General features: G+C 51.3%; 7 protein-coding genes across 7 annotated transcripts; 3 read left to right on the plus strand and 4 right to left on the minus strand.

The window, feature by feature from the left end:
* Window positions 1-500: 500 nt before the first annotated feature.
* LOC100904392 (protein saal1) lies at window positions 501-2,567 on the minus strand. Its single transcript, XM_029111461.1, has 8 exons — window positions 2,552-2,567; window positions 2,346-2,458; window positions 2,129-2,236; window positions 1,573-1,736; window positions 1,284-1,462; window positions 1,050-1,173; window positions 730-962; window positions 501-641 (listed from the first exon to the last, which is right to left on the minus strand). The coding sequence occupies exons 1-8, from the start codon at window positions 2,565-2,567 to the stop codon at window positions 514-516; spliced, it is 1,065 nt and encodes a 354-aa protein (XP_028967294.1). The 3' UTR covers window positions 501-513.
* Window positions 2,568-3,715: 1,148 nt separating this feature from the next.
* Window positions 3,716-5,227, minus strand: TfIIFbeta (transcription factor TFIIFbeta). Its single transcript, XM_003737552.2, has 4 exons — window positions 5,032-5,227; window positions 4,707-4,801; window positions 4,065-4,601; window positions 3,716-3,947 (listed from the first exon to the last, which is right to left on the minus strand). The coding sequence occupies exons 2-4, from the start codon at window positions 4,779-4,781 to the stop codon at window positions 3,759-3,761; spliced, it is 801 nt and encodes a 266-aa protein (XP_003737600.1). The 5' UTR covers window positions 4,782-4,801; window positions 5,032-5,227; the 3' UTR covers window positions 3,716-3,758.
* Window positions 5,228-6,037: 810 nt separating this feature from the next.
* Window positions 6,038-6,978, plus strand: Rpp25 (ribonuclease P protein subunit Rpp25). The gene is made up of 3 exons (XM_003737554.2): window positions 6,038-6,271; window positions 6,374-6,552; window positions 6,629-6,978. The coding sequence occupies exons 1-3, from the start codon at window positions 6,179-6,181 to the stop codon at window positions 6,921-6,923; spliced, it is 567 nt and encodes a 188-aa protein (XP_003737602.1). The 5' UTR covers window positions 6,038-6,178; the 3' UTR covers window positions 6,924-6,978.
* A 377-nt stretch (window positions 6,979-7,355) lies between these two features.
* On the minus strand, window positions 7,356-8,603 carry Mob4 (MOB kinase activator 4). The gene is made up of 2 exons (XM_003737568.1): window positions 8,252-8,603; window positions 7,356-7,955 (listed from the first exon to the last, which is right to left on the minus strand). Exons 1-2 carry the CDS (start codon window positions 8,318-8,320, stop codon window positions 7,356-7,358), a joined length of 669 nt encoding a protein of 222 aa, XP_003737616.1. The 5' UTR covers window positions 8,321-8,603.
* A 97-nt stretch (window positions 8,604-8,700) lies between these two features.
* LOC100904538 (replication factor C subunit 4) lies at window positions 8,701-13,260 on the plus strand. The gene is made up of 6 exons (XM_003737551.2): window positions 8,701-8,786; window positions 9,961-10,006; window positions 10,131-10,362; window positions 10,473-10,875; window positions 12,680-12,882; window positions 13,086-13,260. The coding sequence occupies exons 2-6, from the start codon at window positions 9,966-9,968 to the stop codon at window positions 13,167-13,169; spliced, it is 963 nt and encodes a 320-aa protein (XP_003737599.1). The 5' UTR covers window positions 8,701-8,786; window positions 9,961-9,965; the 3' UTR covers window positions 13,170-13,260.
* On the plus strand, window positions 8,931-9,940 carry Use1 (Vesicle transport protein Use1). The gene has a single exon (XM_003737555.2). The coding sequence runs from the start codon at window positions 9,218-9,220 to the stop codon at window positions 9,938-9,940; it is 723 nt and encodes a 240-aa protein (XP_003737603.1). The 5' UTR covers window positions 8,931-9,217.
* A 1,937-nt stretch (window positions 13,261-15,197) lies between the features above and the next one.
* LOC100904833 (uncharacterized) lies at window positions 15,198-18,498 on the minus strand. Its single transcript, XM_003737553.2, has 3 exons — window positions 18,120-18,498; window positions 16,187-16,269; window positions 15,198-15,814 (listed from the first exon to the last, which is right to left on the minus strand). Exons 1-3 carry the CDS (start codon window positions 18,292-18,294, stop codon window positions 15,650-15,652), a joined length of 423 nt encoding a protein of 140 aa, XP_003737601.1. The 5' UTR covers window positions 18,295-18,498; the 3' UTR covers window positions 15,198-15,649.
* Window positions 18,499-20,688: the final 2,190 nt, after the last annotated feature.

Here is a 20,688-nt window from a genome sequence, read left to right on the forward strand (position 1 = left end):
CTTTAACCGCGCCGTCGAGATCTGACCTGAGTGTTGCTCTGCCACCAAGAGATGTCTGAGTGCCGCACCCAATCAGAGGTTCAGTCGGTCTCACAATGTCGCATCTGTAATATTCATCGATGGGAGGTTCATCTACCTGGCAGGGCAGGCAAAGCGGTCCCAATTAAGTCCGGAAGACCGAAAGGACCACAGAAATTCATCGACATTATTTGAGACCTAATGAATATGTTCGCAAACTAGATTGGAGCCCGATCCATCTCGGTATGCTAGGGTATTCATTTTTTATTTAGCGGCAGTGAATTCTGAAGTCTCTCGAGAAGGAACCAACCGGGCCCGAATCGGCTCAGCGAGCGGAATGACGCGAGCGAGAGCTTGAGATCTCCGATGGCTACCGTCAACTCTCTCGAAACGTGCGGTGGGGAAATGAAGAGGCTTCGGTATCGAGAAAAGTCCTGAGATCATTTACTATTTACTCCATCACGATGGATTCCTCTTAGTACAAGGCTCGCGCTCTCAGCGAGCAACGCCTCTGGTGAGTGCACTTAGCGCGCCCTCTAGGGTATCTCTCAGGGAGTCGTCTTCCGGAAGGGGTTCTCGCATCTCATGGAGTAGTTGAAATGTGCACTCGCTCACAGCGGAATCTGGAAATAAGCGAAACGACGTGAAGTGGAATCACTCATTCGGCGATCCTCACTACGTCTACATAGAGCCTGCGAGAGTGGCACGCACCGTCGAGCAGCAGATGCCTTCCTTTGTCCGTAAGACTTGCGAGGAAAGAGTACGGCAGACAGAGCAGCTGGTATCTTTCGGCTCGAGTGCTGTCGTCGGGTAGACTTGCGAGGAAAGCTTTGAGTAGGCAGACGAAATCATCTACACACAAATCGAGCAGGGGCGCGAATTGCGTTTCGCACTCGAGTGTATAGAGAATATGCCAGTAGCTTCGCAGGACGTCATTTCGGGATCTGAAGAGAGTATCGAAATCAATCCGCAAGCCCGAATCGGCTACAGGGACGACGAGAATCAGAGTATAGCTAGACGTAGATACCGACAGAAATTGCATTGCAGCCGAAGTGAGAGCCCTCACGAATTCCAAGTTCGCGGTCGCGAGTTTGACCGAGGAATGCGTGTCCACGATCCGGTGGACCAATCTCAAAGTGGAACTCAACAGATCACCTGCAAATACCCGCCACAAGATCAATGAAAGCTCCGGAGTATCTCATCGAGGTCAAGTCGCGGAATCCGTGCGGGGCTCTCTATAGCCTCGAGACAGGAGGCCCACCCACCGTTCATAGAATTGCAGAGGATGTGCTGGAGGTGATCGACTGTAGGCGCCAAATTATCACGAATGCTGTCGATCCATATCGCTGAAGCGGATCTGTGCGCTAGGCAAGTCTGTAGCAGCCTGCATAGTTGTAGAAGTGTCGGGACATCGGTGCTCCCCAATAGCCACAGACAGACGCGGCTGGAAATCGATGAAAAATATTGAAGAGATGATTCGAGCATATAATGGAACCACCGAGAAGATCCCGAGCGGGCGATGGACAGCGGGACCTCAGCTTTTTGAGAACTCACACCAAGCAATCCGTTTTCGATACCGGTTCACAAATTTCTTCGAAGGTGCACATGTTTCCGAGGATTCCGACGAGAATTTCCACGAGCCGAGGGGATTTTGTCGGAGAGATGAGACCGACGAAGAGCGTCGGTGTGTCGAATTCCAGGAGGAAGGCCGATACCTCCTAGAAATCCATTCCATAAGTAATTTTCAAACATTCGAAATCGAACTACCTCCGACTCGAATCTAGGGCGGTTATGCCCGGCTCCGTCGCCTTGTTCGTGATAATTTCGACAATGGTCATCGCTGCGATACAACCGTCGCGGCCGTCTCATAAATTCACGGATTCTGCCGACTTTCTGGGAAAATATTGGGCGACAACTCCGGATCACGAAGCTGCTCTCGACCACAAAGATCCGGGCCCGGTTAGCTTCAGATTCATCGACGGCTCTCCAGAGCGGTCAAGGTGCAACAATTCTCAGGCCCGTGACGCAGACAGTCCCGCACCGAACGCTGACGCGGTCGTCAATCGAGAACTAGGACGCTTCTCTGATTTGTACATCTCCTGGAACTCGCCTGATTCGCAGATATATCCCACAGGATACACAATCGTTCCTCGATGTCTTCACTGAGATTCACCATCTCCGCGTCACCATCCTCGTCTCTCCGTGGCTGAGGTCCCTCCTCGACGGTCTGAAGGGGGTCGAGCAGTTGAAGCAAATGTCTGCTCATGAGAATGATCGACTCCAGTCGAATGATCTCCTCCCTACTGGCTCCCAAGAATCATACATACTTTAATTGTGTCCATCAGGATTTGGAATAGCCAAGATTTTGAAAACGTCGTGTCTCCGATTGTGGTTTCACTCGCGAACTCTTCGAGACCCGGCGGGGGGCTAGGATTCCGCCCTGGGAAATCGGAATAAAAATTTCAGGATTGAAGGAACTCATTCCGCCACCGAAATCAGCTGTTCAGTGCCGGGCGTGAGGTACAGAACTCACTATCGTCTTCATCCATTCCGATGATTGCTCGTCAAGATGGAGAACTTCGTGATCCAAGGTCTTCTAGCCACACGATTGTTGATCGACCGAAAGCACAACGAAAGTAACGTAGCGAGGGTGAATTTCAACTCCTTGCACCGGAGTCTCAGTGCTGCCTGTGAGTTCGAATTCAACGACGCTCGTGGCGCTAGATTCGAAAAGGGGCCAGGGAGTCCATTCTACGACGGCACGCGCGAGCTCGAGTTCTGAAGCAGCGAAACTGAGAAAATCAGATCGCGGAATCGATTTGCGATCGATTGGTTCCAATCTTGTATAGATGTTGGTCGCTCGGAGCAGTTCCGAGGATTTACCTTGATCCCGGTCCGCAGCGCGGGGCTGCCGATCATAACGTCTCCTCGACATCGTGACGGCGGCCCGCTCTCAGGAACATATTTAAGAGAGCTGTCGAAGAGGCAAGTGCATCCATTCTCCTTGGGGATTTTACCGATCTCAACAGAAACTGGGTTGCTTCGTGACGGCGCGGCGCCCTGAAGTGAGCACTCCCGTAAGCTACGACAGGCGACCATAAGCCGGCATATCCCAAGTCATGATGTTGTGAGGCAGCCTACTCCGCAGTTGGGTTGCCGCCGGGGGCGACCGAAAGAGCTAGCGGGGGAGTGTCTCAGTTCAGCTGGATGGTTGAACGAGGGGCGGCCTGGAGGTCGACGCATACAATGCTCGAGGCACCGACGTATTAGGAATCCATTCTCATCGGGAGTTGTTTGCCGTCGAGACGAAACCTGACTCCCTTCCCGAAGGAATCCCGACGTGGAAGATGAACTCTGGAGCTCTGTGGGACTCCTCCCGCTCGTATTGTGATATCGATTCTCGAACCTGCATAGATCATTTCAGGCTTCGGATGTCCGTCAGCGTTTTCTTGAGGATTCAAGAGGCTTCGGTCGATCCATTGGTATCCAACTCAGTCTTAAACACGGATTAGGATTCCCGGTATCGAGGAGCTTGTATAGGCAAGTGTACTCTATAGGAAAATAATATTCGGTCGAAGGTGGCCTCAAACTTGGAACACAGAGGAGAAAGCCCTGGACACGACTAGCAGGATTTTTCGCGGTGCCAACCTACATGATAGGGGATGCGCGACGGGGAAGAATGACGGCGAAGGCTCAGACAGGTTTCTTTACGTAAGAAACAACGCTTTATTCAATGATGATCATTCCTTGTTCTCGGATGACGAAGATGCTGCTGTCGCAGCTTTCTCCTCCCCTTCTTTTTTATAATGTCTGTACTCCGGTTTGAGCTCCCACATATTCCGGTGAGGGTTCTTTACATTGTAATTACAAACTTCTTTCAAAAGCTCCTTGAGGAAGGGTGCTGGTTGCTTCGTAATTCTTTCGAGATCCTGGAAATGAGTTCGTATCTTTGCTAAGTAAAGGAAGGTGAATTTAGAGGTCAGTGAACGAATCGTGCGATAAGATTTCCCCCGCGGTTCCCCAACGGAACCATGCGCAGGGCTCACCTTTATATTGTAGTACTGATGCTTTTCGAATGCTGCGAAAAGCATTTCGAGAACCTGGTCGCGGTCGCCACGAGCTTTCTTGCCTTCGTTCTTTTTCCGGGCTTCGTATTCGACTTGATGCACGTGTCGAGCTACAGGTTTGAAATTCTGCACGACTCTTTCGAGACCAATCGCAGCTCTTTTCGGTTGGCTCGCTTCCATGATTTTCCGACGCTTTAGGTCCATGTAATGAATGTCGTTCCCAATGGGACGGCATTCACCTTTCTGTACGATTGAGCCCTCTAAGCAGATCTTTCCTTGACCGCATTCGATACCGTCTTCATTCACAGCTTTGGGCTGCGAATAGACTGCGAGACTTTGCTGTTGAATATTGGAGATGACAAATTTATGGTCGGTGGGAATTTTTTCTTCTTCGGCAACGTTGGAGAGCTTGAACGTGATGTCGTTTGTTCCGTTAGGTTGTCTCGAGATTTTTATACGCCCCGCCTCGCTTAAGGGAGCGGCCTTCTTCCATTTTTCTGCGATGTACTTCGGAACCTGCGAGAATCAGGGTCAGGTGTTAGAGCGCCTCTTTCGGATAGAGGAATCGTTCGCACCGGAAAAGGGCGATTCCTCCCCGGGACAAGTTTCGGAGCCCCTCACCTTGACAAGCCATACACCTCTGCACGCATTGGAACAGTCAACGTCTCGATCGCCACCTTCAGACGCCATTCTCATTCGTTCGCGGCTATGGCTATCTGAAACGATAAATGAGTTTATCCCCTGGTAGGTCGGCTCGCCGGCGCCTGGCTCCGGAATACTAACTAAGGGGGTTTGCACACTTCATGACATGCCTCTCTGGTTCGCAAAATATTTGCGTAAGGATTATTCGTATTGACTGACTTTCCTCTTGGAAGAACAAGAAACGATTCCGGATCTACGGGGAGACCATACGAGTCTATCCACGGCACGTGAACGAGGAGCCAACCTTTTTATGTCCGGCGAATTCGAACCCCGAGCTTTTTCAGGTGCCGCTGCAGAGGTGTTGGGGAATCGATTCACAGAAGCCGGGCGCCCCTACTTTCACTTCCGGGAGGATCTGTCCCAGACTGCGATCATGGCTCCGCTCATTCCATTTTTCAGAGTGCAGCTGGCGACACTTTCTCATCGACTACAATGATCCTGACGATGGGAGCAAGCTGCTGCTCGGATATCGTCTGCTCGAGAGAAGGAGTGCGGCCACCACACCACCGGATGCCGAATGGTAGGATACAATATGGCCGCTGGCGGAGTTTTCTTTCTCGAGAGAGTGTAGGCATGAGAGCAGCGGGCTCGCGTAGGGAGAACGAAGAACGACGCCATCATCCGCAGAGGGGATAAGTTCGGGAAGAAACGGAGAGGAGAAGCGGCAGCGCACCGAGACGAAGACTGATTTTCCAGGAGATCAACATGGGCTTTCAGATCTCGGGTCGTCCCGGCAAGCGGGTTTCTTCGCTGGGATATCTTTGTAGGAAGAGGGAAGACGAGCATAACCGTTTTGTGGGGACCTAGGGAAGAAGCTCCGGTCTCGACTCATGACTTCGGAGCAATGAGGGAGTCTCTCAAGTGTTCTCCAGTGTACCCAACGCCTGCAACGAGAGTCTCCTAAACGGGTGAAATCACTTCCTGAGGCAGTGGTTCTCACCTGGGCTCCCATGGCTCCCTAGTCGACGCAGAGGAGAAAAAAACTCTAGGAAGGAGCACGAATTGGTATCCCGACCCCTATCGCGCTGTCATCAGGCTTAAGCCATCCACAGCAAGGATTCAGAAATCGGAGGCATCTCGACGCATTGATCCTCCGCGGTGCGAGGTACGACGAAGTTCCGGGTCAACACGAGCCGCTATTCGACAGGAAACTTGAAGATCCGGCTAATGGACGAAATCGCTCGATCGCGCAGAAAGTTTCAGAAAAAAATCATCAGCATCATCAACAGTACACTCTCTCGTCTCTCTCCCGTCGGCGGATTGAGCTTCTGTTCGTTCGATTTCAGCCCCGGTGCTCCGTGCACGATTCTACCCGAATCCGAGATTCGTCTCCGTTTCCGTAAACCGGTCGCGGTATCCACGGGAACGACGATCCTCCAAAGTTGTGGTAAATGGAGAAGTACCACATAGGAAATGTTGTTGAAGATGAAGTTCCGATACCTTTCCCAGAAGAGATAATCGGAAAGGACTACGCGATAATCGATGTGAGGATACACACCAAGCGTGAACTGACTGGATCGATTCCTGTCGCAGCCGGAATATATTCGAGATTTTTAAATCTTCCCTAAACCACAACCGTTCCGCAGGTGAGAACGGGCTCTAGGATCTTCAACTTGGTCAAATTCGCTCAGACTTCATTAGCAGCAAATACCAATCTTGTGATATCTGCATGTGGTCCTGCGATTACTAAAGCTGTGACAATCGCTGAAATCATCAAACGTAAACAGGAGAAAGTGTATCAGTGGAACAAGATCGGCTTCAGAGAGTAAGTTTCGCAACTTGAGAGCGAACTTTCGCCGGCTCGAGCGAGCTCTGGCTCACCTTCCAATTCTTCCCCGCAGAATCAAGGAATTTTGGGATCCGAATGAAGCTGGGATGACGCGACTCCGAGTTACACGGGAACTCCCGACCATGCACATCTATCTGACAAAAACTCCTCTCGATGAGTCGTTACCCGGGGTCCAAGTTCCAAGAAGTAAAGACAGAAAAACAAAGCCCACCAAATCGAAGATGCACCGACCGGCTGAGCCTGCATCGAAAGGGAATCGAGGAGAGAAGAGATCCCGACGGAAATCAGCGACTCTCGCTGTAGACTCGAACAAGGCGGATGGTGCAGAAGGGAATAAGGAGCAATGAGACTGTGATTGTTGAGTTTTTTTGTACATAAGAGTTTTCCCCCATCGAGTAAAGCCGGGTACCTTCGAATATAATTGTTCGACTCACGACTTATTGTGATCGACTAAAGCGGATATTGTGGTGACTCCGGGCATCATGCGTCGGAAATCCAGTGTGAGAGTGTACAGATGTATATATCTAATCCCTGGAGAAATCTAATAATCAAAGAGCATGATTCAATAGGGCTAGATTTATTTACAGTCGATTAGCGGACAATTCATATATATATGGTTCTTATTATGTATGGGTGATGGCGATGGTTCCGTTTCCTACATCATCCATTCAGTGACTACCCCAATTATTGAGTTTGTTTCCGCTCCGCTCGTGAATTCAGGAAGACTTGGCTGTTCCGTCGAGCGTTTCTCGTAGTTCGCGGATCCTTACGGCACCGGATCAAGCTGTGCTCTCATCGGTTTGGCCCGGCATCGGGACGATAAGGTTTTCTTTCGACATCAAGTCGTATTTCGTGACGAAGACCGTAAAACGCCGACAGAGATGAGTTTGGTTCTCGAACAGGTCGAAAACGGATCGGTGATGATAGAAAGCGTGCGAGAAAATTCGATACACGCGTCGGCAGATCGAACCTAATTTTGCCACAGACGACTCTTTGATCGAAACCCTACTCGGGAAGTACTTGTTGCTGTTTAGTAAGCAAGCCGCTCCATCCAGAGTGTGTCTGGTGTAGTCGATCGCGGGGCATTCTCTCGGCGTTTTGTGGGCGGCGCACAGGAAGATCCATTGCTCGGTGGCAGTCATCTGCATGCAGGTCCCGGCGGTGCACTCGGCCTGGAGACGAACAGCGAGACCATTGAGCTCCATACAAAACTGTCGAAGATGTTCGTACTTCCAAACTCCTTCGTCTTGACAGTCCGGAGGCTTGAGGATAGCATCGACATTAGCTGGTTCTTTTCTAATCGTCTGTTGTATCAGCTGCTGCACGGCGAGAGTCGAGTCCATCTCCTCGAAAGGCTCATCCGGCCATCCGCAGAAATCCTGGGAAGAAAATCAAATCTCTCTTAGCTCGACTGGCAAACGAAATCGTCTTGACGGGGACTATCTCTCACTCACTCCGCTTCAGGACCGTCCTCGCGGTCGATCATCGAGCTTCTGAAGTCACTATCTCCTCGATCTATTAAGGTTGCCAGTTGGCTCCAATCTATCGAGTCGGGAGTCGGGAGACCGACATGATACCCCCCGGATTGTGGAGGGATGCGAGAAGCGGCTATCGTTTCGATTGCCAGGACGGAGAAGAGTCCGTCGGGATCACTCCCCAGGAATTCGACGCTTACCGTGGCTTTGGTCCCGGGTCGATTCCTGCGAGGCTCCGCAGGAGGAGGGGCTGTATCCGCGGCAGCCATCCAAAGAGTATCCCGCAGTCGAGATTAACGAGATCGGATTTGAACGGACTGTCAAAATCGTCTCTATCGTTCCGTCGGCGACAGTAGAGTGGAGTGGAGGAGAATGAGAGTATTCACGGCAACATCAACATCACACACATCGGGTGGACCTCCCGTCCGAGAGGAGAAGCTTCGCTCCCGCGTAGGTTCTCCGGATGTTCCGGAAGCGATTCCCCAACTTCGCTCTGGGAGATGACGCCGGACTAGAGCTGCGAAGTCGTCCGCTTTCTAGTTCCTCTGATCCATCTGCCGAAACCGTTACGATGCGGGGAGTCAGGCCCGAATTCCCTCCGTTGCTCACGGAAGCTTCTGTGGTGTGGAGGGTGATTCGGCCAGCGGTCTAGGAAAGACTTGGCGCGAACAGGGCTCTGAGCGCTTTAAATTCCTCAGTTTCTCGGTATCTATCGCTACCAGTGAAAGAGCTCAGGTTGGTAGACCCTAGATGATCCGTGGTAGTTCGAAAGCTGGTTTTCTCAGGGAAGGAGCTTCCATAGGGAGAAAGTCGCGGAACATCCGGCGATCCGTCGACAGGAGCCTTCCTCGTTTCAATAACATGGCGCCACCCAGAGCTCAACAGTATGACGTTTCATGCTGTGGAGTTATTTGAGTTCGCTGCTCGTCTACGAACTCAGGCGTCGTGATTAGCCGCGGCGCTTAGCATCGACGTGTCTCTGAGAGGAGTTCGTTGCTGTTGTCATTTGGAGAAACTTTCCCGATATTTTTCATGCGTGGATTCTAGCCATCCTCCTGTGTTATTACATTACACCGTTGTTGCGGAATCAAGTGCTTGTTGAGAATCTCCGAGCGAACCTTCCACCTATTTCGAGCCGGGAGATCCTGAGCAGAAGAGCCGAGAGCATGATTCAGCCGATCAAGGAGGCGCCGACGGTCGTTCGGGTGACGAAGTCACGTACAGAAATGAATTTGATCCGGCTCCTGAGTCGATGCGAGGCTCTCGTCGTGGAGAAGAAATTGTCCTGGAAGCTGGAGGCTTACGTCGAGAAACTAGATGAGCTCCTAAATAGCTTGGAAAAACAGAATACGATTCAGCCGAGCCTCGAGAGTATCAACGCTTACCAGAGGAAGATAAATTTCATCAAGGGCGCTATGCGAGTGGAAAAAGCCGAACCGGAGATGAAGCTAGTCGAGCAAACGAAGCTCAATCATTATCCCGATCGAGAAGTGCACCAGAGACAGGGGACGAAAGTTCATCGTGAACTTAGAGAGAACCTCTTCGGCAAGGAGAAAAAGAAACAAACGCAAGATGTCGACCAGATCCTGAGGGAGCACGAATCGACGAAGCAGAAAATCGCAGAGAGCATGGTGTCGATGGCACAAGACCTGAAGAGAAACGCGCAAACCGCGAAGCATATTATCGCCAAAGATACCGAGGTTGTCAAGAGGACTGTGCACTCGACCGATGAGAACTTTGGCAAACTTCAGAAAGAAACCGAGCGCCTTGAGAAAAAACTAAAATTTTCCTGTTCATGTCACTGTACAATGTGGATTATGCTCGTGATCGCCTGCATGGTTTTTCTGCAGATGGTCATGTTCATGCGCTTCTTTCCGAAAAGATATTGAACCCCCAGTGTACGTTCTAGGAACGATGGTGCGTGCAGAAAAAGATCTTCCCTGGGTTGAGAAATAGTGAGTCGCATTGGAGATCTTTACGAACTTATCTAATCGATTCATTCTCAGAGTATGATCCGCCGCGCAGAATCACTCCTTCTTGTCGATGGATTTTGAGGAACCTCCCTTTTCCTAATTTCAGTCGACCAAGAACCGTCGATGACGTAGCTTCCCAGGACGAGGTCGTGTCCGTCCTGAAAAAATGTCTTCAGTCTGGTGATCTTCCCCATTTGCTGTTCTTCGGTCCTCCGGGGACTGGTAAAACGTCGACAATCTTAGCTCTGGCGAGGGATCTCTATGGGAACGAATTTCGTCAGAAAGTTCTCGAGCTCAATGCGTCTGATGAAAGAGGAATTTCTGTGATAAGGGAAAAGGTAAGCGACAATGGAGCTTCGATATCTCGAAGTCCCCGACCGAGCAACCGACAATCATCGACGTGGGTCCACCGGAAGCAACTCACACTAACGCTCCTCGTCTTCTGCAGGTCAAAAACTTCTCCCAAATGACGGCGAATCAAGGGAAGATCCGTTATCGAATAGTGATTCTCGACGAGGCCGACAGTATGACCCGAGATGCTCAAACAGCGCTACGAAGAACTATGGAAAAATACACGAAGACAACCAGATTCTGTCTCATCTGCAACTACGTCACCAAAATCATCCCCCCACTCAACTCCCGTTGCTCCAAGTTCAGATTCCGGCCCCTGCCTACGGATGTTCTGGTCAATAAGCTCGATGAGATATGTACTAAGGAAAACGTCAACTTCAGAGGTAGCGACGACCTCAAGTTCTTGATCGAGCTCGCTGAGGGAGACATGAGGCGCGCCGTGACTCTCCTACAAAGTGCTCATAGGATAAGCGCCGAGAAAATCACTAGAGAAGATATTCGTGAGTTCCGCAGCCGTTCATTATACAGGGTGGTCATTTTTAGTCGGGACTTTTTTTCCCTCTGCTCGTCCCGGCCCTAACTTTTGAACGGCTGGATGAAACTACATGAAATAACCCACCGATCAACAGCTCTCGCCCTGACTGACACGATTCCGTCCCCAGCGGTGACGATTTCGGCCAGTATCACCTGTTGCGGGCGTTTTGGAAATGATCGGTCACTTTTTTCTCGTCGCTCCACGAAAACGCCTCTTTCTCGGCGACCGCTTGGTCGATCGGGCTCAACCTGGTTGCGTTCGACGCAGGACAACCTGGCGGAGGTATGCCATAAAAAAATTTCAGGTACCGTGTTCCTGGGGGAAACGCGGAAGGGGTAAACTTTGGTTTGAAAATTGGACAAATTTACCAAAATTCTGGGTTGTCGCTAAACTCAGTCGATAACTCCCCAGGGAAGCAGAATTCGAAAATTTTCATGATGGCTAAAAGTGCTTAAAAAGGGCCAATTCACCCGATCTGGGGGTCAGCGGCTTGATCCGACGACTTTTTTTTCCACGAAAATCGTCATCTCGAAATTCTCCTCGTGGAACGCGGAATACCGCTTGGGAGCGCTGATGTTGTGTTCAAGCGCGCGCTCCAGCCTCTCAGCATGCTTCCGAGCGATGGCGCTCTCGGATTTCCAACGGTCGGAATCCGCCGGCATCAGCCATTTTGAAAAGGGAAGAGCCGCGCGAGTCCTCTGTGCATCATTTCGCTGTCGAATTCGGGATCGCTGCAATCTGTGATACGCAACTGCCACAGCCGTGATCTCAGTGAATTCATTGTGTTCTCCGGACTCTCAAGTTGATATCTGCAAGATGGCTGAAGCCGGACCAAGCAGGAACCACCGTTGGGAAGAGATGATCTCCTGGGGCGTCTTACCCTCCACCCTACTGGCGAGGACCGCGTGGCGTTTCAACTCTTCCCTCACACTCTTCCCTCTTACTCTTCCTTTTTCAAAACGGCTGATTCCGGCGGATTCCGACCGTTGGAAATCCGAGAGCGCCATCGCTCGGAAGCATGCTGAGAGGCTGGAGCGTGCGCTTGAACACAACATCAGCGCTCCCAAGCGGTATTCCGCGTTCCACGAGGAGAATTTCGAGATGACGATTTTCGTAGGAAAAAAAAGTCGTCGGATCAAGCCGCTGACCCCCAGATCGGGTGAATTGGCCCTTTTTAAGCACTTTTAGCCATCATGAAAATTTTCGAATTCTGCTTCCCTGGGGAGTTATCGACTGAGTTTAGCGACAACCCAGAATTTTGGTAAATTTGTCCAATTTTCAAACCAAAGTTTACCCCTTCCGCGTTTCCCCCAGGAACATGGTACCTGAAATTTTTTTATGGCATACCTCCGCCAGGTTGTCCTGCGTCGAACGCAACCAGGTTGAGCCCGATCGACCAAGCGGTCGCCGAGAAAGAGGCGTTTTCGTGGAGCGACGAGAAAAAAGTGACCGATCATTTCCAAAACGCCCGCAACAGGTGATACTGGCCGAAATCGTCACCGCTGGGGACGGAATCGTGTCAGTCAGGGCGAGAGCTGTTGATTGGTGGGTTATTTCATATAGTTTCATCCAGCCGTTCCAATGTTAGGGCCGGGACGAGCAGAGGGAAAAAAAGTCCCGACTAAAAATGACCACCCTGTATTGCTTTGAATAAGATAAGCTTTGTTTGTCCGAGCGGGTTTCTGTCGGATAGCATGGAATTCGACGGGAGTCCGCTTCGGATAATTTGAAGAATTCAGCCTCGATTCTTAACCAGCGAGCATCCTCAGGGAACATCGCGGGAGTGATCCCAGATAATGTCGTCGAGCAGATCTACACGGAACCAGTTCTGGACCGCTTGACCAAACGAATGCGGGATTTCGTGCGCGAAGGTTATTCCGGAGATCAGCTCTTGACTCAACTACTGCAAATGATCATCGCCGACGAGCGGATTGAAGACACGAAGAGAGCGGCGCTCCTCGAGAAATTGGCTGTGAGTTGAGTTTCGCGCAATCTCTCGACTTCGACGGTCATCTGATGATCTCTGCATCGAGTTTTGAGGATCGCGTGATGGGCGCGGAGCAGCTGCTCGTAGGATTGAGGCGGAGCTCGACGCTTGATAATGCAAGGGAATAGCGCTCGGCAGACATTGTTATATCTTGTAGAGATCAATAATGGCTCATTTTCCATTTACAGATCGTCGAACACCGTATGAAAGATGGCGCTTCCGAATTGATTTCATTGCAAGACTTGGCCGCCACCATCGTCTCCTCACACTGAAATATCGTCCTGACGTGTGTACATTCAAACTGTCTCGACCCGATCGATCCAAGAGTTTCCGTTGACTCGATTCAGTGCCTGGAATAAAATATTTTTACCAGATCAAGTCCGAGCCTTGAAATCGCTCGGCTCCCGCCGTCGACTTCCATCTGAAATCGATTCACGCGAGCTCGGGTGAGCCTCAGCTCGATGATCCCAACTGACTCTAGCCTAGAACTTTCCCTTCCAAAGTCAAGAGTATAGGTGCGCCGCCTGTCAACGACACCTCACGGACAAAGTGCACTCAAGTCCCCGGCGCGGGAATCGCTACGGAAACCCTCACCGCCAATTTCCCGTCGTATCAAAGCACCCCGCGGGACCTTCCAGCTCAGAGACCTTCCAGCTGGAATCAAGCCCAGAGACCCTCATTCACGGAAGCTCCCAAGAAGAGCGCTTATCCCAGTCGAATTCTTGACCAGGGACCTCCCACAGATGATTCAGCAATATTTGCTTCGGATCGGGGATGTGGAGCTCGGAAACAAGATGAGTGGGGGAGAGTGGTGAGATTCGGAAGAGACAGAAGTCGCGAGCTTCACATCACTCATCATGTCCGAATTACCTGCCTGGGCCATCTTTATCCTCGTTCGGGGGCAGTTGCCGGTAGGTACTCAAGGAAAAAGACCTGAATACACGAGCTGCTAGAATGAACAAAATAATCGTTTATTGCAAACGAATAACAATCGAGAACTTCGCTGCACAATACACAATCAATACAGGGATCCAACTTCGGGAGTTCTACGCGACATCGGTCCCATAGAAGGGACGCTCGCTTACCGCTCGGAGCTCAGTCAGAGAGACGAGACATCCGACGTGTCTTGGGGACGCCTACCGGTTTCAATATTGTTCGGCCCTTCCTCAAGCTATCTTTCCGTAGTCGAATTAGATGACTATCAGATTCAGAGCTGACATTTTTCTCTGAAGTTTTTTAGTTGTTCTTTTGCATACGGCTGAGCAGCGTATCCGCTAGTTTCGATTCTCTCGGAATGAAAAGAACGATCCTCCTTCTGACCGATGTGGATCCTCCTCTCCGCTGGTTTCGATTCGTTCTTTCGATTTTAGAGCTCTTGACTCACCCAATATTGTGGGAGATGCAACCCCGAGAAAATTACAATACAGGGAGGTTCTCCACGCTGTTCTAGAAACAACGACAGTAATAGACAGGAGTTTACGAATTTCTACGGGGCCCCCTGCGATTTCATGAGCCGAATTCACAGGGGCTGACCCGGGTCCGCGAAAATGATATTCGATACAGCAAATCAAGGGTACCGGAAAATATCAGGTTAACAGTGAATGTCTTGAAGATCTGACCCGAGGTCAACGGCGAAAACTCTCACAGTCTCGCGATTCAGTCTCGCTGGGAGTCGATCTCGATTGATGATATGCATGTCGAAGACGTTTCAGAATTCGTGCTTGAGACGAACCCGCCAATGGACGACGAGAGCAATGGCGGGAACGACAGAAACTGTACCTACTGCTGTAAGAGGGAGGAGAAAACCTCGAAGAGAGAAAAATTAATTAGATACGCTACGAGCTACGATGGCACCTTTTGCAAATCGTCGCGGAATGACCGTCAAGTGTCCCTTTCTAATATCTGTGTGGTCAGGGTACCTCGGATGTATCCGTCTTATTGTTGAGGAATTTCCAAATTGTCACGAGCCCGTTTGCGAATTTCTGCCTCGTCAAGTGGCCTCCTACCTCTGTTGTCTCTGGATCGGACGTCCTATGGGTTTCGCCAAAACACATCCCTATCGAACGAACCGGGGACCGAGTGCAGGGACTTGCTATGCTCGATTGACTCTGGATCCGTACCTCGAACTCGGGATTTTCTCGTGTGACCGCGATCCGCCGAGTCATGATTGAAGTACACTAAGACGGTAGGAGTGCGGTTCAGATACTCAGTCACCTAATTATCCGATCGATCGATCAATCAGTCAGACTACCAGTCAGTCAGTCAATCAGTCGCCAACCTCCAATAACAATTTCGCACACCGACCTCCGAGAGTCCCTCCAATATTCCCGTTCTCCCCATCGCGATAGACGACGATGCGTCCACTTCGATATCATCAACGCTCCTTTCGCCGGTCCTCGCTCGCTTGAGGATATCAGATCTTCTCTGAATTGTTTCTCTTCGTTCCCGATACACAGCGGCTGATCGAGCCATCTGAGGAATACTCTCTCGGTCGGCTGCTGTCCAACATTCGTTCTTTGAGTAGATCTAATTGCACTTCTTGCTTCCTCTTCTCCTTTCTTAAATCCTTAGTCGATGCTGGCTCCGAATGATGACCATTACCACCAATCCATCGGAATTTACGTGCAGGAATTTGGCGTGTTGATCTTCGTTTGTATCTCGCTATCCTCTCTCTATGCTTTTAGCGGTGCACTGCGCACGGGGCTCGGGATGTGCTGCGTGGCTGGTAATGTTGCGTGATCACCGTATGGGTTTACTGCTGAGAAGCAACAGTGGAATCGAGCTGGGCGTACTCTTGACTAGCCTCCGTTCCTTCAGGAGCTGCCGCTCCCTTGTTGAGTCCGGGAATCGGGATGTTGGGCATATTGGGCAATTGCACCGGAATAGCCCCCTTCGCTTTGGTCAGCACACCTCCTACCTGGAACACGGATTGCAAAACTCTCAGTTTGCGAATCAGGCCTCGATCCAACTATGTCCACCGATACCCTCTCGCCGATTAGGGTCGTCGATCGGTAAACACAAATCGGCCGAGGTGTTCATGACACGAAGTTTAGCTGAGAATCCAAGGCTCGACGGATTCACGGAAAGAAGTAGAAACTTTCGGGCATTCCTCCTCTAGCTCGAGGTCGATGTAGTGGGAATGATCCGATCTAATTGATTTAACTCGCCGAGAACGGACTTGTCAGAACGATTTCGACGCCGATCAAGACATTATTGATTGAGCGCTGTTCAGCCCCGAGGGTTGAGAACGGAACGTGGCGTAACACATTATTTGTATTTAGCAACAAACCTTATTGCCGATGGCGGCGCCGACGTTTCCGACGGCGCTCCCGATCGAGAAAGGTTGCTGCGGAGGATCAGGAAGGCCTTGTTCTGTAAGATATAAACAAGAAAAAGACTTCAACGCCGGGACGAATGATCGCATTCCTGTGGAGAATACCAGAGGGTCTTCGAGCCGGTCGAGGAATGTCTGACAATCGTCCTCCGAAGGGATCCTAAGCGAGAACGGCCTGCTGTATTGTTGAGCGATGTGACGCAAAATTCGCCGAATCTATCGATCTATTTCCGGATGCTTTGGAAGCGATGCTCAAAACTACACAGGGCCGGGCATCGGGACCTCTTTGGAATTCTATCACGAGAAGCTCTAGACTCCAGAGACTAGACTCTGAACTGTGGACCCTGGGCATTCCATGGCAGCGACCGATACAGCTGCGACAAAGAGATCCGCGCAAGTAATGTCCCTCAACTCTGATTCAGACGGGCAGCTGCCTCCACGCCTTCCGAACATCTCAATGATCGGTGTTTCGTGGAAGGCGTCTGGGTCAAGAAACATATTCTGGGCGGGAAAATGTCTCCTGGATCTGCGCAGACTTACTTGTCGGAATCGAAACAGAAGACTCGAATCAAGAAACGACATTTTGATCCCCCGTAGTCATCATTTTGGGGCGGAGCGAGACTGCAGCGACCGAGTTCCTCATCGCGAGTGAGGTTGAATTTTTCTCGGCGACTCCCGAGTACCTACACATGGAAGCGAAATAAAAGCGAGCTTCCCGTATGCGCCGGGTACGCTATCCGGTTGCTCAGAAGCGTCGCCGTAACCGGCTCCGCACAGGCACGGAAGGGATTAGAAGAGAGATTTCCATTTTGAAAGAGATTCCTCCTCGGAACGAGTAGATGAACGTTGGGAAAGGATATCCACTGCACTGGAAAATCACCCCGTCTAAATTCACCGCGCGCTTCACGTTTCCGGCAGAGACTTTTGGCTCACTTGCCTGGTCGCAAGTGCGCATTAAATTCCTCAACAGGAAATATCGCCTCGAGGACCTTCGCGCTCCATTTTTTCCCCTCGAAAGAGATCTGACCGCCAAGACGGACGGCTTCCGCGACAACAGGCTGTCAGGGAGGCACGATTCACGGGCTTGCTCTGCCATGGTGGTCACGCACCGCGCAGCCTCCTCATTGATGGCATAGAATACTAGCTGACGCTGGTCGATCTCGTGTGCTCCTCTGAGCGACAGAGGGTGATTTTAGACTCGACGAGGACGGTAAGTTTCTGAGGCATAGTCAGAGCTTTTCCTTAGACCGGATCAGGAACATGGTTCCGTGAATCATCTCTAAGAGTCTCGATGAAGCAAAGGTTTTTTCCCGCCGCATGACTTCGCGCATCGCGACCCCGAGTTAAAGTCGCGGAGCCAGAAGTTCACTGTGCGGTAGCGCCACAGTCTTCACAGTTCTTCTGTCGGCGACAAAACCCCCTCATAGAGGTGCGTTCCGAAACACGAGATTAATTACAGGAAACCAAGAATGAAGCCCGCTCGGAGTAAGGTACTGTTTCCCTATTCGACTCGACCGGATTCTAGGGACCGAAGGTTTCATTCCGTCTTTCGGCGTCTGACAGCTTGAATTTTTCACTCCGACGGAACATCCACTCATCGAGCTCCACAATCGTGCACGAGCCTCACTCGTGCTTGCACTTGTTTGCATTTTTGCATTCGGCGGATTCGCGGTAGCCATCGGTCTCAAATACCCGAGAGGAACCCCCAAGCACACAGTGCCCACCCGCGGCTCCCGCCGCGAGAACGGCGGCGCCGCCACTCAGCGATGTTGCGAATGGTTGGACGACTGAGTCAGTTGGCGCGAGCCCGGTGAGTTTCACTCTGTCGGACTCGATCAGGCCAATGAGCTGGCCATGAAAAATGTTCGAGTTGGCCTTGGCGGCTTACCTCGGTTACGTTTGAGTTCCATTTTCTGCAGGAGGATTGCGTCCCACTCTTCGTCGGTGGACACCATCCTCCGCATCTTGTCGAACATCGTGAGTTGGATATCGCCATCGGCCACTGCGGCTCCAGGCTGCGGGGTTGCGGGAGCTTGGGCGGTATAGCCGGAATCTCCTTCCATCTCGATGCTTCACTTCGTCCGGGGAGTCGTTCCCCTTGATGCTGAAGAACGAGGGAACGATAACGATCGAGTCCCTCACCGTAAGCAAATTGCACAAGGCGAAGGCACAAGCTTGCTACGAACGTGCGTCTGTCTACGGTTCCGAACTGCTTCGTATATCGCCTTCACTCAACTTCACTCTGCCATTGGTGCTCTCATGGGTTGGCGCGAATCCTCAGTGCCTGCTAGAGAGCCACGTGACCTCTGCGGGACCCTGCGGGAGCCCCTGAGCTTCTGCGACGAGCTCTAGAGGGCGCCCGCCAACACCAGTTGATGGCTCCGCTCCCCCGCCCCTCTACCTCGGACCTCTTCGTCCCCCGGCGGGATCCCGCATTTGTCTCCCCGTCCCCCGGAGCCGTGAGCCACCCGTCGCGATCGCTCTGCTTTCGCCCGTAGCGAAATACTCTTCTCTAACGTTTGAGGCCAGACCAGACAGAATTGAGGAGCACAGGCTCACGCGGAGCTTAAGGCCCATTCACTTTGATGGAAGGGCGCGAATGCTCAAGTTTTATTTGATTACTTTTGCTTACGTGGATCACACGTTGATCGAGTTCCCTTTCGAGCCAGTCGACTCAAGCCTTCTCCCTGATTTCGTATTGTCTCCCTCCCGTCGCCGTGCGCCTTTGACGTTACGTGTCACGCGAGGCAATTTGACGCGAGAACATACGTGGGCGTCACTATCGATGGGACGGTCTTTCGAGCGCTACTAGTTCGTTAGCCTCATGCGTGAAAATTCACACCCCGTGCAGGATGGGCTCATTTTGGCGATTTCTCGGCGAGATGAAGCACTGTGCTCCCAAGAAATGGATCGATCATCTGATCTCGCAATACCGAACGATCATGAATCATGAATGTCTCGGTCCATGATGCACCGCGAAGAACTTGGTCGGGGCGACACTATCATCGATTCCTCTTCATCGTTCTGTTCTCATTTCCCTTGTCGCCGAAAGAGATTCCCTCGTGAGCTGCCTGACGATTCCACCGCTGAGATGGAGTTTCTATTTGGCCGTCCTCTGAGTGCGGATTTGCTCTGTTTGCCCTTCTTCGTATTAGCCTAAGCTCTCAGCGGATATCCGGCCACACGATCCAACGGTGCCGTCGTCTTGCCAGCCGAGAAGAAAGACAATAGAACACGCCGGGATAGGCCGAGGAGGGAAGCGGACGTCGACCACGTTTTACAAGATTATTATATTCCTGAAGATCAATGAATTCTATTGATTTTTCCCCTCTCTTCAGTCTCACCCGATGCGTGTTCCTGACAGCGAGCATTTTCGTTTGATGATGAAACGATGGAGAAAGCTCCCGTAGAATTAGGTCAAGCGGAAAGAGGTAGACCCATTGAGCCCGCATAATTATGGCCAGACACGTGTCCAGCTTTGACAAAGGCGAGCCTAGCAGAAGGAGGCAGTTTATGGGTAGCGTCGTTATTCCGGAGGATCCATCGATTCTTCGAATGGCTCTCTGGGTTCGGTCAGCGATACGTATTGCTTACTGGATCTGATCGGAATATGCGTATTCCTCGAAGCAAACACAGCGGACCGGACGAGAAGCTAGGGACGAGCTTTACCAGCAGCACAATATGTACCCACAGAAGTCTGCCTTGATATTTCGTACCGCAAGCACTGTGACCGCGGTCGTACAAAACCGCAACATTACGAGCTCCTCCCGCCACGGGCGCTTCCCTGTTCGATCCGACGGTATTCCGGGATAACGAAATCCCCCGAAGACGCTTCTCTAAAACCCATTATCTCATTGAGCAGACGTATCAAAAACTTTTGCGGGCTGATCCACACAGCCAAGGTTTAACGTCCCGGGTACTGTTATTCACATTGCTTCCGAGGACGGATCCATAGAGCAAATGTACCCAGGAGGATCAAGGCCGAGTACCTTCATATTTTGCCGGCAGCAGGACGAGCAGACGTATCAAAAAGGAACGGTATGTCCCCTCTATCATATCGTAACGAAATGACCAAACAGTATCAATTTCAACAATAAATAGCAACCATCAGCGTTTATTCGTTTATCTCGCTAATGAGAGGGGGCTTCCATAAATAATAGACTCTGTTGAGAGCGCTCGCGTTGTCAGATTGTCCTTCGTGAGGGAAGGTGGTTCGTGGGTCGGGGAAATGGATAGCGCAATCGGTCAAAGTGTTACTCTTTTCATCTGCGAGAAACTTGTTAGCACTCGGCCACCCGGGGCCCGAGTGCCGAGGCAGAATGGATATTTCGCATTCCCGCAATCGGTCGGCCTCCGACGTCGTATTGGCCTAAGCTCTACGCGAATCTCCGGCTCCGTCCAACCGCGACCTGCCCAAGCTGCCCACGGCGACACGATGCTGGAGCATCTTCGTAGCC

Source organism: Galendromus occidentalis, unplaced genomic scaffold, assembly GCF_000255335.2.
Source record: "Galendromus occidentalis unplaced genomic scaffold, Mocc_1.1 scf7180000075579, whole genome shotgun sequence".
NCBI lineage: Eukaryota > Metazoa > Arthropoda > Arachnida > Mesostigmata > Phytoseiidae > Galendromus > Galendromus occidentalis.

What these genes read in the sequence shown, in the direction of transcription:
- Use1 (XM_003737555.2), top strand. Translation starts at nt 9,218, where the DNA reads ATGATTCAGCCGATCAAGGAGGCGCCGACGGTCGTTCGGGTGACGAAG.
- Mob4 (XM_003737568.1), bottom strand. Translation starts at nt 8,320, where the DNA reads ATGGCTGCCGCGGATACAGCCCCTCCTCCTGCGGAGCCTCGCAGGAAT. An exon ending in GACCCGGGACCAAAGCCACG is followed by an intron (nt 7,956 to 8,251) that starts GTAAGCGTCGAA and finishes TTTTCTTCCCAG; the next exon opens with GATTTCTGCGGATGGCCGGA.
- Rpp25 (XM_003737554.2), top strand. Translation starts at nt 6,179, where the DNA reads ATGGAGAAGTACCACATAGGAAATGTTGTTGAAGATGAAGTTCCGATA. An exon ending in AGGACTACGCGATAATCGAT is followed by an intron (nt 6,272 to 6,373) that starts GTGAGGATACAC and finishes ACCGTTCCGCAG; the next exon opens with GTGAGAACGGGCTCTAGGAT. An exon ending in AACAAGATCGGCTTCAGAGA is followed by an intron (nt 6,553 to 6,628) that starts GTAAGTTTCGCA and finishes TCTTCCCCGCAG; the next exon opens with AATCAAGGAATTTTGGGATC.
- LOC100904833 (XM_003737553.2), bottom strand. Translation starts at nt 18,294, where the DNA reads ATGGAAGGAGATTCCGGCTATACCGCCCAAGCTCCCGCAACCCCGCAG. An exon ending in GGAACTCAAACGTAACCGAG is followed by an intron (nt 16,270 to 18,119) that starts GTAAGCCGCCAA and finishes TATATCTTACAG; the next exon opens with AACAAGGCCTTCCTGATCCT. An exon ending in GCGCCGCCATCGGCAATAAG is followed by an intron (nt 15,815 to 16,186) that starts GTTTGTTGCTAA and finishes TCCGTGTTCCAG; the next exon opens with GTAGGAGGTGTGCTGACCAA.
- LOC100904392 (XM_029111461.1), bottom strand. An exon ending in TCGAAAACGGATTGCTTGGT is followed by an intron (nt 1,463 to 1,572) that starts GTGAGTTCTCAA and finishes ATCGATTTCCAG; the next exon opens with CCGCGTCTGTCTGTGGCTAT. An exon ending in TCGGCTGCAATGCAATTTCT is followed by an intron (nt 963 to 1,049) that starts GTCGGTATCTAC and finishes TACTCTCTTCAG; the next exon opens with ATCCCGAAATGACGTCCTGC.
- TfIIFbeta (XM_003737552.2), bottom strand. Translation starts at nt 4,781, where the DNA reads ATGAGAATGGCGTCTGAAGGTGGCGATCGAGACGTTGACTGTTCCAAT. An exon ending in GAGGTGTATGGCTTGTCAAG is followed by an intron (nt 4,602 to 4,706) that starts GTGAGGGGCTCC and finishes TGATTCTCGCAG; the next exon opens with GTTCCGAAGTACATCGCAGA. An exon ending in ATCAGTACTACAATATAAAG is followed by an intron (nt 3,948 to 4,064) that starts GTGAGCCCTGCG and finishes ACTCATTTCCAG; the next exon opens with GATCTCGAAAGAATTACGAA.
- LOC100904538 (XM_003737551.2), top strand. Translation starts at nt 9,966, where the DNA reads ATGGTGCGTGCAGAAAAAGATCTTCCCTGGGTTGAGAAATA. An exon ending in AATCACTAGAGAAGATATTC is followed by an intron (nt 10,876 to 12,679) that starts GTGAGTTCCGCA and finishes GAGCATCCTCAG; the next exon opens with GGAACATCGCGGGAGTGATC. An exon ending in CGCTCCTCGAGAAATTGGCT is followed by an intron (nt 12,883 to 13,085) that starts GTGAGTTGAGTT and finishes TTCCATTTACAG; the next exon opens with ATCGTCGAACACCGTATGAA.